The following is a 17,319-nucleotide window of genomic DNA, read 5'->3' as shown; positions in this document are numbered from 1 at the left end:
AACAAGGGAATCCGTGGTTGATATGTAGAACTGAATTGTATTGCAAAAAAAAAAAAAAAAAAAAAAAAGAATCAGTGTTTCTAACTGTGACAAAAACATGATTGTGAGGATGTTCCTCAAGAGATCATTGAAGAGGACCTCCTGGCTCAATAGAAAAGGCCAACCCCAAGAACTCACAGGGCAGCGTGCTAGGCCTGGTACCCATGCCCCCCTGTGGGGCCTGGCAAGGGATACAGATCCTCTGGGAAGCTTCAAACTGCAGTTCAGTGGAGCCAGAGGGGTTGAAGGTAATGACTGATGTCCATATGGGATTTTGCAGATGGTTTTAAATGTTTTTATGGTTATCTGTTTTCTTATTGTTTAGAAACCTGCAGGAAAGGAGAAAGCTCAGAAAAGTGAATGGACTTATTTTCCAGGGCCACAGCAGGGGCAGGGAACTAGAGTGAGATTTGGGTACAAAACAGATTAAAAACCATTATTTTCTCCATTTTATAAATGCCAGAGATAAATTGCTAAGGTCAAATGCTGAGTCCAGTTGGGTCTGGTGAATTACATGATCCCTTCCCTCTAGAGCAGTAGTTCTCAGCCTTCCTAATGCTGTGACCCTTTAATACAGTTCCTCATGTTATGGTGACCCTCAACCATAAAACTATTTTGTTGCTATTTCATAACTGTAATTTTGCTATTGTTATGCATCATCATATTTGATACGCAGTCCTCAAGGGAGTTGTGACCTACTGGTTGAGAACCACTGCTCCAGTGGTTGACACTAAACTTTTAGTATCCTAGATTGACCATAGACTCTACTTGAAACTCCCAACTCCTTGAGGGAGTCCAGGATCCTGACTGTACCAGTGTTGGTGGTGGCTGATTTAGTAATGACCTAGGCAGATATAAGAAGGAAGATAAAGGGAGACGAGGAGGCGTGAGGCTCAGAGCAAGCACAGAGGTTCTCCGTAAATTCAGGATCTAACAAGGACACTTGTGAATGCTTTATGTGTTGATGACTTTTGCATCACTTTGGCCAAATACAAAGAGAAAGATTTATTGAAGCTCATGGTTTCCAAGGACTCAGTCCATGGCCACTTGGCCCCACCAGCTTGGGCAGAACACCTGTGTGGCCAAAGCATGTGGTACAAGATTGTTTTACCTCATGGTGGACAAGAAAGAGAAAGCAGGGGAACTCTGGTACTAAGCTGACTTTTCACCAGCCCTTAATCCCATTCCAGCTCCCAGCCTATGGGATGATGCCCCCCATGTGACTCGAGCGCTTTCCACTTAATCTTCCTCAAAGTGCCTTATAGACATACCTAGAGGTGTGTCCCACCAATTTCCACATGATTCTAAATCCATTCGGAAGATCAACCATGACACTTGAAGGAAATTGTGGTGACAGTCACTCAGTGTTGTCATCACACATTCAGGGACACAGCTATCTTGGGTCTATCTAAAATGTAAAAACCCTTGTCTATGTGGAAATCTCAAGCTATTCTTTTTGACCAAAACAAAATGACACAATCATACAAGTGAGTACCAGAGAACATCTCCTCACTCCTAGAAACCAGAGGACTCTAGACTATGGAGACATAGGTACTCACCAAGCAGCTTCATAGTGATCACGTTAGGCTTTTCCCAGAAAAAAAAAATGTTGAGCGTAAACCTCTAATATGTTTGCTTTTAGATGCTAGAAAATAAACATCTACATTAGAAATTTCTAAACAAATAAGTAAGTCTGTTCTAAAATATTCTGTAATCATAATAATTATTTGCCAATAAAAAAAATACTAATGTTGGGTTGGAGAGATAGCCCAGCAGTTGAGAGCAGTGGTTGCTTTTTCAGAGAATCAGAATTCACATGGTTGCTCACAACCAACTGTAACTCCAGTCCCAGGGGATCTGCTGCCCTCTTCTGACCTCTATGGGCACTTCACCCATGTGGTGCACAGACAAACATGTAGGCAAAACACTCAGACACATGAAATAAATAAATCTAAAAATATATACTTAAGTGTCATAAAAGAAAATATCAGCATAATATTGGTGAAATTATTAAGGCCACTCCATGTAGTTAAAAGGAGATTTATTTAGCCGGGCGGTGGTGGCGCACGCCTTTAATCCCAGCACTCGGGAGGCAGAGCCAGGCGGATCTCTGTGAGTTCCAGGCCAGCCTGGGCTACAGAGTGAGTCCCAGGAAAGGCGCAAAGCTACACATAGAAACCCTGTCTCGAAAAACCAAAAAAAAAAAAAAAAAAAAAAAAAAGGAGATTTATTTAATGGCGTAACTTACAAGTTAAGGGATAGGTAGGTCGCGGGGTCTGGGGAAGGTGTATCGCAGTCCAGCGGTGTTCTCTGGATCTCTGCTTGGCCCACCTTCACCGTCCAAGGTCCCGGAACCGAGTGAGTGCGCCGCCCATCCAGATCTCAGGTCTCCAGGCGCCTCCCTTGACCCCGCCTTGTAGGCGTGACAGTTGCCGAAGTCTCAATGGGGGTTGGAACTTCCAGATCAAAGCTGGAATGGCTACCCACTACAGCATAATGTTTCAAAACTATAGTTATGAGAAAGTATTTCAATTTCCTTTCAAGGTATTTTTTTATTGATTCTTTGGGAACTTCACACCATGCACCCCAACTCACCCATCTCCCAATCTCTCTGCATCCACCCCTCACCCTTATAGTACCCCACAAAGGAAAACTAACAAAGAAATAATTTTAAAAAGGATAAAGATAAAAAGAACAAAATAATAAAAAAATAACAATAAATAAAAATAAAAGTAAGATTATCAGTTTCAATTAAAAACAAACACACAAACAAAACAAATAAGCAAACAAAACAAAACAAAAAAACCACTTCACTCCTCCATCTTTGCCTCTCCGTCACCTCTTCATTCATCTTATTGGCATTGGGAGCTTCTGTGTGTCATGCAGTATACCTTTTTGTCCAAACAGCTTTCCTTGCAAATGTTCATTGTATAATGTGCTGTTGGTCAGGCTCAAGGCCTCTGGCCTCCAGCACACCATCAACACTGGACCCCCACAGAAACTCCCCAAACATCCCACTGTTGCCCCAAGTCATATAGACCATGGGACCATGGTCCGGCAGGACCAGTCCCTTCACACACTCCAGCAGGTAACAGATGGGGTAGATGCTGGGGTGTGCCAGCTCAAAGCCCTGGGTGGGTGCTGAGTTGGTCAGTCAGGGCCGCTGGGACCACTCCCCTCAGGTACTAGCCAGGACCAGCTGTCTTCCACACCTGTGAAGGGTGAGGGGTGGGTGCTGTGGGATGGTCTGTTTGTCAAATGTGTTGCTGATTGGTCAATGAATAAATCACTGATTGGCAGTGGCCAGGCAGGAAGTATAGGCGGGACTAACAGAGAGGAGAATTGAGGGAAGTGGAAGACTGAGTCAGAGAGACACTGCCAGCCGCCATGAGGACAAGGAAGATGTAAAGTACCGGTAAGCCACAAGCCACGTGGCAAGGTATAGATTAATAGAAATGGATTAATTTAAGCTGTAAGAACAGTTAGCAAGAAGCCTGCCACGGCCATACAGTTTGTAACCAATATAAGTCTCTGTGTTTACTTGATCGGGTTTGAGCAGATTGGGACTGGCGGGTGAGAGAGATTTGTCCTGACTGTGGGCCAGGCAGGAAAACTCTAGCAACAGGTGGGGCCATCTTTCCCACGTGTGGGAAGCCAACTCTCCTATTAGGAGTTGGGCCAGATCTCCTGTGCTGGGGTAACTTATCCCAGGGCCAAGCTCTCTGATGAGGTGGGTGCAGCTCTCCCCAGGCCAGTGAGGATTGAGATCAGCTCAGCAAGGTCTTTGTACTTAAACTTATGGTTCAACACCTGGTTCATATGGGCCCTTGTGGTAACACAGGCAACAGACGTTAATGCAGACCCCAGCTGTGGCAGGACCATGGACCCAGACACAGCCAGCAGCAGCAGCTTGGGCCTCAATGTCACCATGGACACGAGTGGCATCATATGCCTCTCAGATTGGCATGGGCCCACCAGCAGTGGGGTCTCCAGACTCTAATATGGTTCCCAGGTGGCGGTAGAGACCCCAGCAGTCGAACAGCCCCTGAAGGCAACAGGAGCCACAGAACTCAGCACAGACCCTGGCTGCAGTTGGTCCCAGACATGGCCCCTGGCCACAGCTTAGGCCTAGATATCAACATGACCCCAGGTGACAGTGCAGGCCACCCTGATCTGCATGGCCCCAATGGAAGCATAATCCTTGTGTACCAACATGGCCTCAGGTGTGGGCCCACACCCCAGGCATCTGTACTGCTTTTGGTGGTAACCTAATTCACAGACATCAATGTGCACCCTGGCTCTGGTGGGGCCACAGACCCAGACAAGGCCCTTTCAGCATCCTAGGCCCCTGACGACTCCATGGTTATTGGTGGTACTGCAGGCCACTCAAGTCAGCATGGCCCTGGCAGCTGCATCTCCCTTGGACCCCAACATGGTCTCAGGTGGCAACCTGGAAGCCAGCATCCTTGTGGCCTTTGGTGGGAAAATGGGGCATGGACATCAATATAGACCTCAGCTGCCATAGAACCACGGACCCAGACATGATTCCTCAGCAACTCTCGATCCTGAGTGCAGGCCTCTCAGATTGCAATTACCCCAGCTGCAAGGTCGCCCTGGGACAACAACATGGCCCCAAGTGGCAGCCCAGACCTTATGCATCCACAGGGCCTTCAGTGGTACCAGGAGCCATGGATGTCAGCAAAGACCTTGGCTGCAGTAGGGCTACATCAAAGTATTTTTTAATTCAAATTTTGGATTAAATATTCTTTGTTTAAATTACATATAGATGGAAAATGTACTTTTTCTTGTTAAAAAAGGTTTAGTACACAGGTAAAAAAATTATTTTGAAATTTAAAAATGATACATAGTTCACTGGGACATTTGTGTCCTGGAATGTTTATTCCTTGCTATAAACAAAGTCCCTAACCCCTACCAGGGCATCTTAACCTCGAGCATATGCCAGAACCACCGACAGAGCTAGTTAAAAATGACTATATTGCTTGTACACATTTTTTTCTGATTTAATAAATTTATGAAAGGGCTCTAGAACCAGCATTACTAACAAATGCTGAAATGGTTCTTTGTAATCAACTTGCATAATTGGTGGGAATGATAAAGGTGACAGTCTCTCTGGGGTTGCTAATCTCATAGGACCCTTTGATTCCTGGAAGATTTAGTAAGTATTCCTAATATATGATGTGATGTTAATCATTCCAACTTGAGCTCTAGAATCATCTGGGAGACAGGCCTCTGGGCATGCCTTGGGAAGTTATCTGCTCACTGTGGGTGGTACCATTTCCTAGGCTAGGATCCTGAACTATATAAAAAGGAGTGAGAGAACATACTATTCTCTTCTTGATAGTGGCTGCAATGTGATTGACTGCTTCAAGCTTTTGCTACCTTGAGTTCTCTGTCATGATTGACTCATACCCTTAAACTATGAACCAAAATAATACCTTTCTTCTTTAAGTTTCTTCTGTCAGGGTATTTTATTACAGTTACAGGAGTAGAATTTAATAGCTGTGTGAAGGATGCTTTTTTTTTTTAATCTCTGCCTTTCAAAAAGCAGTGCAGTTTAAAGGTCATTGCTATTTTATTATTAAAAATACAGCAAACAGACGATTTAAAGGCTTATAAAACCCCAAGTGCTCTCTGTCTCCATGGCAACAACTCCTTATTAAGGACCCAAACCAACTTTTCTCTGCACATGTTTATGGTGCTCCTGTAGTGTGGATGGTGAGAATCAAAGCCACTATCATAACAACAGCTGATGAGAAAATGCTGATGTGAATACCAAGAAACCAAGACTGAGTTACAAACTAAATGATGACAAGATGATCCAGTAATATCCTTTGGGGAAGAATATAGGTTTGGAAAATAAGGAGATTTGGGCCCATCAGAGTGACAATCCATATAAAACATACTTACTGGTGTTTTTGCTGTTCATGGGGTCTCCTGTTCTCAGCTTTGGGAAGTCTGAAACCCAGAGAGATCCTGTAAGTACAGCCAGCATGTTGAGAACACAGCACAACATTCAGCTCAAGATGAGCGCTCAATAATTTACTTAATAGTATTTTCTGTGAATGATCTCTTGGGGCTTAAATTGTATGCCTATGAAAGGTAAATCTTTGAGATATATGAAATTCTAGATTTTGAGTTAAATGTAAAGAAAATCTGATATTCCAATGTGAACCTCTTCTGAGAATTATATTGTTTTCAAACTCCAGGAAACATCGGTATCTTGGGCTATTAGTCTCCAAGTTTACTTTATCCGTCACAATTCTGTTTATTTTGCTTTTGCAACTTAGGAATCAGCTTGAAAATATGAGTGTGATTATGCCTATGTAAAGAAAGGAAAGACGGAGAAGTTTAATTTTTTTAATGGAATAACAAAATATATAGCATTGTTATTCAATTTGGGTATCATCCATGAAAAAGAATAGGGATTTGATACAGCATTTGGAACTGATTTCTGCAACTGGCAGAGAACAAAATGAACAGCATTGGAGAATATCATGCCATCAGGGCTCACTAAGGTCCACATTGGCAAAGGCAGCTCAATTGCCTGGCTGCAGAAAATGAGATTTGAGATCTATTTTCCATACATTTTGGTATGCTCTGTCTGAAGCTGGTCTTGTTTTCTTTAGTGTATTCCTCATTCATCAAAACACTAGGGTTGAAGAGGTTCATCTCCTAATTAGGAGAGTCTGTGATTTACTCAGTAATGTAGTTGTCTACACTAACATTTTCTCTTTTGGAACTTTACAGAAAAACCGGTTTGATGTAAGGACTGCCATTTGATACAAGGTCTGTGATGTGTTTTAATTAGGTAAAAGTGGTTATCCCATCCACTAGTGTTTATTCTGAGATGAATCACAAGTCCCCGCTTTCAAGGGACTTCCGTCTTCCAGGGATGGAACAAGGATATGCCACTAATCCCAACATTAGGCAATCAGTGTTTTAAAGACAGGAGGGAAGCAGGTTTCAGGTATTTAACACTGTGAGTTAAGGACTTTGCCAAGCAATTAGGACCATGAAGATGCAATAATTATCTTTGTTTCCTCAAGGGGTGATTAGGAAACCTCTAGAGTCTAGACCAATTTTGAGTAAAAATTCTCTTTTACTGCTGTGTCATAGGTAGAGAATGATTTGGCACTCCTAACTCAAAGATAAGATGAAAATACTTTTGTAGTTATGACATCAAGAGATCCCTTATACAAATGAATTTGTGACACTGAGAATTAACTGTAAAAAGATATTAAACATAAGGCTTATTGAAAACTCCTTACAATTTTACCATCAGAATTTCAGATTCTACCTATCTCCTAGTTTAGTGTAGGAACATCAGGGTTCTTGGGTCAGCAGAGCAAACTATGGGAAAGGAACACGTTTTGATGTCTTATATCTGCTTCTGGTGCAAAGGTGGGTGCGTTTTTTGTTTGTTTGTTTGGGTTTTTTTTGTAAGAAAGACAATGACAAGAATCAAAGTATTGAGGTTAATTTCTAGTGGGAAAGAGAATCTTAACTCTGCATGAAATAGCCCCCAAAGGAGTCCATGAATCTTGTAGTAGACTACCTTGCCCTCCCAGACTTGGCCTCTGGCCCTACTGCACATGGCCAGCAGGGGGCTTTTCTCCTGTGCAGGCTTCGTTAACCCACAGTTGGTGGAATGTATGTGGCTTGCCCTCATAGTCCAAAAACATTCATCATAAAAAAGGAAAACTTGCACATGCTTCTGCAAACCTTGAATTCAATTTCTACTTTCTGTTTTTGTCTCTCTGTGGAACCTTTGAGCCAGAAACTACAGCAGCAGAACAGAAAACAACTGTGTGAACAAGGGCAGGCAGTTAAAGGCAATGGGTGAAGAGAAAGCTACAGGGGTTTCTACGTGGGAGAAGGAAAATACAGGAATACAGAAGGGAACAGATCCAAAAAGCAGATGTGGCAGAAGTGTGTCAAGTTTCAGAATCAGCACGAAAATTCAATATGCTTTCCCTTTGCCAGCCTGAGTAGTCCCCCACCCTCCCACACACACACCCTTACTTCAAGCTACTGTTTTAAGCCACTGTGGACAGTGAACACCTTCAGTGTGTTGTATACCTATTTTCTAGCTTATGATTTCCTTTCTTGTATTAATAAATATTCTGTGGCTGTGATAAAATGTCATGACCGAGGCAACTTACAGAAGAAAGTTTATTTAGGCTTATGTGTCCATCAAGGTAGGGAAGCGTGGCGGGAAGGGGCAGGCACAGTGGAAGGAGCAGAAAATGGAAAGCTCACATATTCATAAGACCAAGCAGAGATAGCAAACTGCAGAGAGGTAAGGATTGTTTTACTCTCAAAACCTGCTCTGAGTGATGTATTTCCTCCAGCAAGGCTGTAGCTCCTAATCCCCAGTGATTCAAATATGGGAACCTATGGGAGGCATTTCTCTTTCAAACCACAACATTTCTAAAGTGCAGCTATTTTTTTTTGTTCGTCAATGGATGATAAGGTAATGCACCTTCAAATTGTTTGATTGGAAAACAAAACAAAACAAAACAGAGCATGCATATACAGCTCTACCTTCAGAAAACAAAGATAACTATCGTTTGTTAGGTGTTGACCTGAGAGATTATCATGAGGGCTTTTAAATGAGTAGATGTAGGCTCTACAAACACTTTCCCCACTTTTCATGCAAGAAAACAAAAGTTTAAAGAAGTTGAATTGCCTTGAAGAAGGAGTTCTGTATCCTATGGATGAGTTTATGGGTAATTACCTAGTACTGGATTTGTTATTGTTTTAAATCTATTTTCTTATGTTCAAAAGTCTTTTTCTTTATGTGTTTGTACTTTTTCACAACTACATTTGTACTGGCTACTGGCGCTAATCTGTTTTGTGTTCTTACCTTGATTTTATGGAAAAGAAATGCTCAGATGCAGTTTTATTTCTGTGTCAGACAAAGGATGTGTCTCAATTTTATGTTCATTGCAATATGGTTCTTGTTGAAACCACAACCATAGGGATCACCATACTGGACTATCTCACTGGCCCCCAAATAATGATTTTAAATGTGTTTCTTCTCTCATAATTCTCTTGTCACCACTTTCTCCTGATCATCTTCCTATTGTCCCTCTACTCCATCCCAGTGCCCTTTCAAGATCCTCATTTCACTTCCCTACACTGTGAAGTTCCCATGATGTAGTTTTGGATGTTTTCGTCTCTACTTGATTACACTCAGATTTCATTCGTCCTTGGGCCTTTGCCGACCAGCTGTAGTCTAGTTCCCAACTTAGAACCTCTAATCACAACACTCTGTAAATCCCAGAACGATATATGCAGTGTCAGGCTCGAACCTCTGAATCTTCCAGTTTCTTGTAATCATGACACTTTTTGCCTTCAATGTTAGCATAAAATGTAATTAAAATTGATTATCTGAGCCTGAAGTGGTGATAACCTCTAGCCAGCACTAAAGAGGCTAGTCTGCACCACACAGGGAGACTGTTTCAAAACTATTAATAATTTTATGTTTTCTTCTAGAAAAGGAAAATTTCCAAGAAAAAAAAAACAAAGTCCCAACTGTTTAAACCATGATACAGTTTATTCTGAAAGCTATCATGACCAGATGTTACTTCTAACTTGAATAAACTGGACCCTCATCCTTCATTTGAGATTACAAAACCAGCCTTGACATTGACTTAAGAGTAAACATGTGAAATTTCTAAAAGTAAAACTTTAACTGATAAAAATATTAATTAAAAATATGAAGGTAACTGCTTTTTGTTACTGCTGAAATGTGAAGGTGAACATGATATATGTGCTAAATACTAAGATCAATAAATTAAAATCATAATAAACGTATTGGAATTGATACAATGAAGCACATGAGTAAATAATGCTGCCTAGTGGGCTGATGCCCCTAAGCAGATGCTTTAACACATAGCTGTTTAACATGACTACCATGTTGTGACAAAATGGATTCATTTCGTGTTGAAAGCAGAAAAAAATAGTCTTTTAAAATAATTAAATGTTGGAATGTGAGAAGCATCTGCCCCTAATAACCATTAATGTTCATGTCTGGTTTGTCATCTATTAATCTTGCAAGCTTAATAATAAAAAAGACTAATGTTGTGATTTTTGCTCTGGTACCTACTCAGGCACAGTGATTTTGTTCTTTCTTTTCCAGGTAGAAAGTAATCCCTTGGAAGTCCCTCTTCACAGCCAGCCCACATTTCATAGCAAGTTAGGGAATGCTCACCCCTACTCCTGTACCAAACAGCATCCCAGAACATCCTTTGGCTGGTAAGAATTTCTCAAGACCGGTTTCATTTCAACAGAGCTCTTGTATCACACAGGCTGGGTTGTTGCTAGAACACCTTGGGAAAACAATGTTTTCCTACTAGTCCCTTGGGGTTGCTGTAGTTTGTCAGAAACAACAGGCCTTGCTGCTTCTGGTTAGGTTTCATCTCAGCTTTTAGCCACTGAGGTTTTTACCTGTTTTGTACCTCTCTGGAAGACATCAGTTTGGAAGTGCTGCCTTTCAAACCAATGCCACGGCTTCTGTATTGTTGGGCTTGTTGTTGTATCAGAGGTGTCCCCATTATGCACACACCTGGAACATCACTGACACCAGCAGTCAACAGTACTGGGGGGTGGGGCTCACCAACAGCGCTGGCTCACTTGGCAGGGCCTGCTAAGGCCACACTTGAGGGCCAGATGCCCAGTTGGTAAGCACAGTCAGGGAAATTTCTACCTAGCCTCCGTTTTGAATGATTTTGAGAAATTTTATATATGGAGAATGGAAATGCTTATATATTTATTAAATGGAAATGCTTATATATTTATTAAAGATCTTTTTATTTGAAATTAATATCATCTGGTAAATAATGGTTTGCTATTTGGGGAGGGCTCTGGAGGGGCGTTAATACGATTGATGAAGCACAGGCCTATTGCCTCTGCAGAAAGGCGCTGTGGCTGATAGGAGGCCTTCATCTTGTACACGATCCAATCTTTGTCTTACGTTTACCTTATCCAAAAATCTAAGCATCTGACACTTTCAACCAGAATTTCAATTGTATACTGTGATTTTTATTTGTTGCAATACATTAAATTTCAGAGGTTATTTTGGGGCTCAAAAGCTAGGATTTCTAAGTCAGTATGTGCATTTCACGTAATAAACTATTAATGGTGAACAAAGTATTATATACTAACTAGATTATCCACATCTGTGTAGTATATGTATTTTGTGGTATTGAGATTATAGAAAGTTTAGAGTGGTACACATGTGTTTAATGTGTATTTTTAAACAAATTTATTGCAATTTAATTATTTAGAGACAAGGATATCACAAAAAAAGAATGGAAGAAAGATAAATCACTCATAGTTAAGTAACTTATGGTGCACACATTTAGTGTTCAACAACATGTTGTAAGTAACCTTTTATATACCAATTTTGGAAAATCTGGAACTGGAAAAAAAAAACAGATGTAACAGGATATATGCTATTTATAAAAGAACCAGGAAGTAGAAGAGAAGAATATAAGGATATTCTTGATTTGCATATAAGTCAATCCTATTAAGATTTGAAAGACAGTAATAAGGTCAAATTCAGAGAACAGAGAGGCAAATTATACACTTATTTTCAAATAAAAATTAAAACTTGCAATTAGGTAACTGCATGTTAATAAAAAATACCCACAAAGGGGAAATTCAACAGAAGGGAAACGCAAACCCAAGCATTGCTGGTAACAATGTTTTGGAAACATTGACTTGGATATTCTACCAAATATTATCATTATCCAATACAGGATAAATTTTGTGTCTAAATTCTCTTAAGCTTATTACATATTCCACAAGACAATGGAAGACAAGGCTTGTACACTCAGGAGAAAACAGTGGGCAAAGTAAACTATCACATGTTTAATTATTGGGAAATTGTGTAACCATTTAAAAATAGTGTTTGGAAAACAAAACCATGAATAAAGTATTTATGACGGCATTATCTCTCCTGCCAAATATTCAAAATGTATCATTAGGACCAAATTTTAGTAACAAGTTAAATGCCATGTGTTTTAAAAGCGTAAAAACCACTTACAACCAACATGTTAATTGAGGTGTTTATTGAGTGTGCTGTAAACGGTAAAACTGTTTGTAAAGAAAAAAATTTAAATAATACAGTGATTTCTTCTGCCAGGTTTCTTCTCAGTTTTAACAAAGGTTGCGTTTCATTCCTCTTCCGGCACAAGACCGTAAACGTAAATCCTGAAAAGAATGCGCTCTTGAAAAGTGCTAAGAAAACCTCCCTCCGCAGGCGTAAATCCACGCCAACGCAAATACGCGCGTGCGCACTCCCGCAAGCTTGCAAGACGGCCCCCTCCACCGGCCCCGCTGCGGGAGCGGTAACCCCGCCCCCAGCCCGCCCGCGCCCTTCCCCCATCGGACTGCCGCGTAGCCAGGCCAGCCGCGCAGGCGCACTAGCTGTGCCGCCGCTCCTAACCCGGTGGATCCTGGGATTCGGCCTCTGCGGAAGGACGGTCTCGGTGTGCGGACTCGGCCGCCGTTCTTAGGCCCCGACCGGAGTTCCACGTCCTGCTCCAAGCCGAACCGGTGGCAGTGGCGACGCGGCGGCGACCTCAGAGGGCGCAGCGGCGGCTGGCCGGGGTGCGGAGCCTGTCGGGCGGCGGCGGCGGTGCGCAGGCCGTGACGGCCCCTCCCCCGCCCTGAGCGCAGCTGCCGAGGAGGAGGACGGCGCGGGCCCGCCGCGGTGAAGCGGTCACGCAACTGCCTCAGGTTATGAGTCGCCAGCCTTACGGTCAGATTTGAGGTCCTGCGGCGCTGCGTGGGCCTGCGGCAGGGGCGGGCGTCGGTGTGCTCGGAGCGGTGCTGCGGTGACCGCTTGCCCTTGGTTCGGCCTGCCCCGAGTGTCGGCGGAGCGTTCTCTTTGTAACGTCTGCGGCCTGCAGCGAGCGCAGGGCTTTCCCATGAAGGTGTCTCTCGGTAACGGCGAGATGGGCGTCTCTGCCCACCTGCAGCCTTGCAAGGCAGGAACCACGCGGTTTTTCACCAGCAATACGCACAGCTCTGTTGTATTGCAAGGCTTTGATCAGCTCCGCATAGAGGGGCTGCTTTGTGACGTGACTCTGGTGCCTGGTGATGGCGAGGAAATCTTCCCGGTTCACCGAGCCATGATGGCGTCTGCCAGCGATTATTTCAAGGCCATGTTCACAGGTGGAATGAAAGAGCAAGATTTAATGTGCATTAAACTTCACGGGGTGAACAAGATCGGTCTGAAGAAAATCATTGATTTTATTTATACTGCAAAGCTGTCTCTTAATATGGACAATCTTCAGGACACCCTTGAAGCTGCCAGCTTTCTACAAATCTTACCGGTTTTGGACTTTTGCAAAGTATTTCTCATATCAGGCGTCTCTTTAGATAACTGTGTTGAGGTTGGCCGGATTGCTAACACCTACAATCTTATAGAAGTGGATAAATATGTAAATAATTTCATCCTGAAGAACTTTCCTGCATTGTTGAGCACTGGGGAGTTTCTAAAACTCCCCTTTGAACGGCTTGCCTTTGTGCTTTCCAGCAACAGCCTCAAGCACTGTTCCGAACTTGAACTCTTCAAGGCAGCCTGCCGCTGGCTGAGGCTGGAAGACCCTCGGATGGACTATGCCGCAAAATTAATGAAGAATATTCGGTTTCCACTGATGACACCACAGGACCTCATCAACTATGTGCAGACAGTAGATTTCATGAGAACAGACAATACCTGTGTGAATTTACTTTTGGAAGCAAGCAATTATCAAATGATGCCATATATGCAGCCAGTGATGCAGTCGGACAGAACTGCCATTCGCTCTGATTCTACTCACTTGGTTACGTTAGGAGGAGTTTTGAGACAACAGCTAGTTGTCAGTAAAGAATTACGGATGTATGATGAAAGGGCACAGGAGTGGAAGTCCTTAGCCCCCATGGATGCCCCGCGATACCAACATGGCATTGCCGTTATTGGAAATTTCCTGTATGTAGTTGGTGGTCAGAGTAATTATGATACAAAAGGAAAAACTGCTGTTGATACAGTTTTCAGATTTGACCCTCGGTATAATAAGTGGATGCAGGTGGCATCATTAAATGAAAAGCGCACGTTCTTTCACCTGAGTGCCCTCAAAGGACATTTATATGCCGTTGGTGGGCGCAGTGCAGCTGGTGAACTGGCCACAGTAGAATGTTACAACCCAAGAATGAATGAATGGAGCTATGTTGCAAAAATGAGTGAACCGCACTATGGCCATGCTGGAACAGTATATGGGGGTTTAATGTATATTTCAGGAGGAATTACCCATGACACTTTCCAAAATGAGCTCATGTGTTTTGACCCAGATACAGACAAATGGACACAGAAGGCTCCCATGACTACAGTCCGAGGTCTGCATTGCATGTGTACAGTTGGAGACAAGCTGTATGTCATTGGTGGCAACCACTTCAGAGGAACAAGTGATTATGATGACGTTCTAAGCTGTGAATACTATTCTCCAACTCTTGACCAGTGGACTCCAATTGCTGCTATGCTAAGAGGTCAGAGTGATGTTGGGGTTGCTGTCTTTGAAAACAAAATCTATGTTGTTGGTGGATATTCTTGGAATAACCGTTGCATGGTAGAAATTGTTCAGAAATACGACCCAGAAAAAGATGAGTGGCATAAAGTGTTTGATCTTCCAGAGTCGCTTGGTGGCATTCGGGCTTGTACTCTCACAGTTTTTCCACCTGAAGAAAACCCTGGGTCACCTTCTAGAGAGTCTCCTCTTTCAGCACCTTCAGATCATTCTTAAATCCGAGGTGTAATACCTTTTCAGTGGATCATGGATGATCTCATACTTCCCCTTCAATTGTCTCTTATTACTGCAGTTAGTAGACAAAAAGGTAACTTAGGTTTTTTGTTTTGCTTAGTATGTTTATTAGATGGCTAACAAGTGCATTCTGAAAATGTGTTAAATATATTCAGCTGTTTTAACAAGTGAAAAAGATACATAAAAAATTAGATGTCTTTGTGGTTTTACATATGTCAAATTGTAGGTGATCATAGTGAATGTGTAATTATGTGTATTATGCTACAAAGTTGAAAGTTTTGATTTGACTGAAACATCAAATGGAGGCCAGGCCCTCTGTTATAAACTTAATAAAAGATTGCCAAGGTACAGCTACCTCCCTCGTGGGTAGTTTTTGACAATTTGTTAACTAGGCTGTGTGATAACTCTTAGAGTATATGAAGTTTCTTAGGTAGAAGAAATAGTAAAAGTATTAACTAGAAGAAACAGTAAGTCAGGATTTGTTCCTATCTTACTGGAGAAAAAGCTTTTTTAAAGTGTGTACACAAGACATACATGCTCACATAAAAATTCATGTGTACATGCGTATAAACTTTTAGAATTGATAGAAACTTCAACTGTAGTGAAAATGAGCTAATGTTTTCTTCCAGAAAGCAGCTAATTATTTCAATGAAAATTCAGTTAGTGTCTAAAGTCTTGAGCAAAATTTAGATAGTTAAGGGCTACAACAAATTAAATTTGCAGCCAAATTTGTCATTTAATGGGATTGTTTTTTTTAAATGAAATTTAATTAGTTTTTCTGTATAATCTGTAGTTACATGTATGTAGATTATTTAGCAAAAGTCAAGTTTTGGAGAATTGTTTTTCTCATTAACTTCTTTTTCCTGTGAAATCCGGCAGTTTTTAAAAGAGGCAAGGAACCATTCTGAACAAAGCTATAGGATTTGAAGTTCAGTCTCTCAGCTTTGTCACTCTGATATGTTTATTGTGTGATTTGGAGTAATTTCTGGTGCTGTTGTAGCTGAGAAGCATCCTGAGCTGTGTGAGCTGCCTCAAGGCTGTGATCTGAGCAAACAGATAGACCCTGTTCTGCATCAAATCAGAAATAGGCCTTTTCAGCCTTGACCCAAGGACAGGACCAACTTCAGATTCCCTAACAAGCCAGCTGGTTTCTTTAAGGCAGTGCTAAAGTAGACCTTCCGTCTTCAACACTGTGGAAATACTTTCTGGCTAAGAATTTCATGGGGAGATCTTAAAGGGACAAATGGAATTATAGTGGTCCTTGGTAATGAGTGATACTGAATATGTGCTTTCCTGGAAAAGTAGATCAACTGAAGGAAAAAAAATATGTGCATACATGTATGTGCATATGGCTAGCCCTGGGAGAGTGACAGTGTAAATCAGGAGCAATACCATTGGCAGTCCCTTAATATAATTCAGACCAAGGAAGAGGATTTGGCTTCTGGCATCTGAACTTTACTTACAGCCCATATATATGTTGATTTATTTTAATGCTCTTTATGATTTTTGCATTAACAGAAATTTTCATACTTGCTATATGTTTTTTTAATGACTCCATTTTTTATTATTTAGACATAGTTGAATACTTTTAGAAGTTAAGGTAAAAATTGCTACTAACTTTGTGTATTGAATAAACAAGAAATAGCATCCCACTCTTTTTTTTTTTTTTTTTTTTTTTTTGCAAGAGTGAATACTTGTGTATTTTGAATAGCTTCATTTTCTCTTTGGTCAAATGTCCATTTCCTTTTCCTTGTGATACTTAATTAGAATTGCTTTGTTTTTCATATCTTTATATAATAAAATTGTTTAACTGATATTTTCTTGTATTGCCTTTTTTCCCCCCTCAAACTCATAGTTTTATAAATGGAGGCTCTTCAGTTAATATTTGAAACTAAAATTGTCCCTTTCACATCTTAACCTTTGTGGATAGCTTTCCTGTGGTTTATTTTTAACATGGAATTGATACATTACTTTTTCATGCTGATTCTGACATGGTGAGATGGTATTGCACAGCCTGTTTTCTATACATGCTTTTCCTTCTTTGACTAAAAAAGCATTTCTGCCTTTTACTCAATACACCTGACATTCTCATTCTGTGATTAAGAAGCCTCCTTAACCAGGTAAGCTGACTGCTCTGTTGTCATCGCCCTACAGTCTTAAACATACACCTCTCCTTTTGTCTTTCCAGGGTTCTTTAGGTGATAATCTCTACATATGTTCATACAAGTAGCTGGCTGGTACTATGTTGTTATAACTAATTAAACCCAGAACTCCTCTTAAGATGGAAATTTTAAAGTGATTTTTGAAATGATTGATATTTTCATAATGAAAAAATACTTCATAAGTCCAATTTTTAAAAGACTGAACAAACATATAAAGGGGATACAGGCACATATTACAAAACTTTTTTTTTTTTGGGGTTTTTCGAGACAGGGTTTCTCTGTGTAGC

General features: G+C 41.3%; 1 protein-coding gene across 1 annotated transcript; it reads left to right on the top strand.

Annotated features, from left to right (window-relative positions):
- The first annotated feature begins 12,539 nt into the window (after positions 1-12,539).
- On the top strand, positions 12,540-16,686 carry Klhl9 (kelch like family member 9). The gene has a single exon (XM_052716641.1). The coding sequence runs from the start codon at positions 12,999-13,001 to the stop codon at positions 14,850-14,852; it is 1,854 nt and encodes a 617-aa protein (XP_052572601.1). The 5' UTR covers positions 12,540-12,998; the 3' UTR covers positions 14,853-16,686.
- Positions 16,687-17,319: the final 633 nt, after the last annotated feature.

This window comes from Peromyscus californicus, unplaced genomic scaffold (genome assembly GCF_007827085.1).
Source record: "Peromyscus californicus insignis strain IS unplaced genomic scaffold, ASM782708v3 Scaffold_5__1_contigs__length_169319896, whole genome shotgun sequence".
NCBI lineage: Eukaryota > Metazoa > Chordata > Mammalia > Rodentia > Cricetidae > Peromyscus > Peromyscus californicus.
This window is presented reverse-complemented; position numbering and strand designations above follow the sequence as displayed.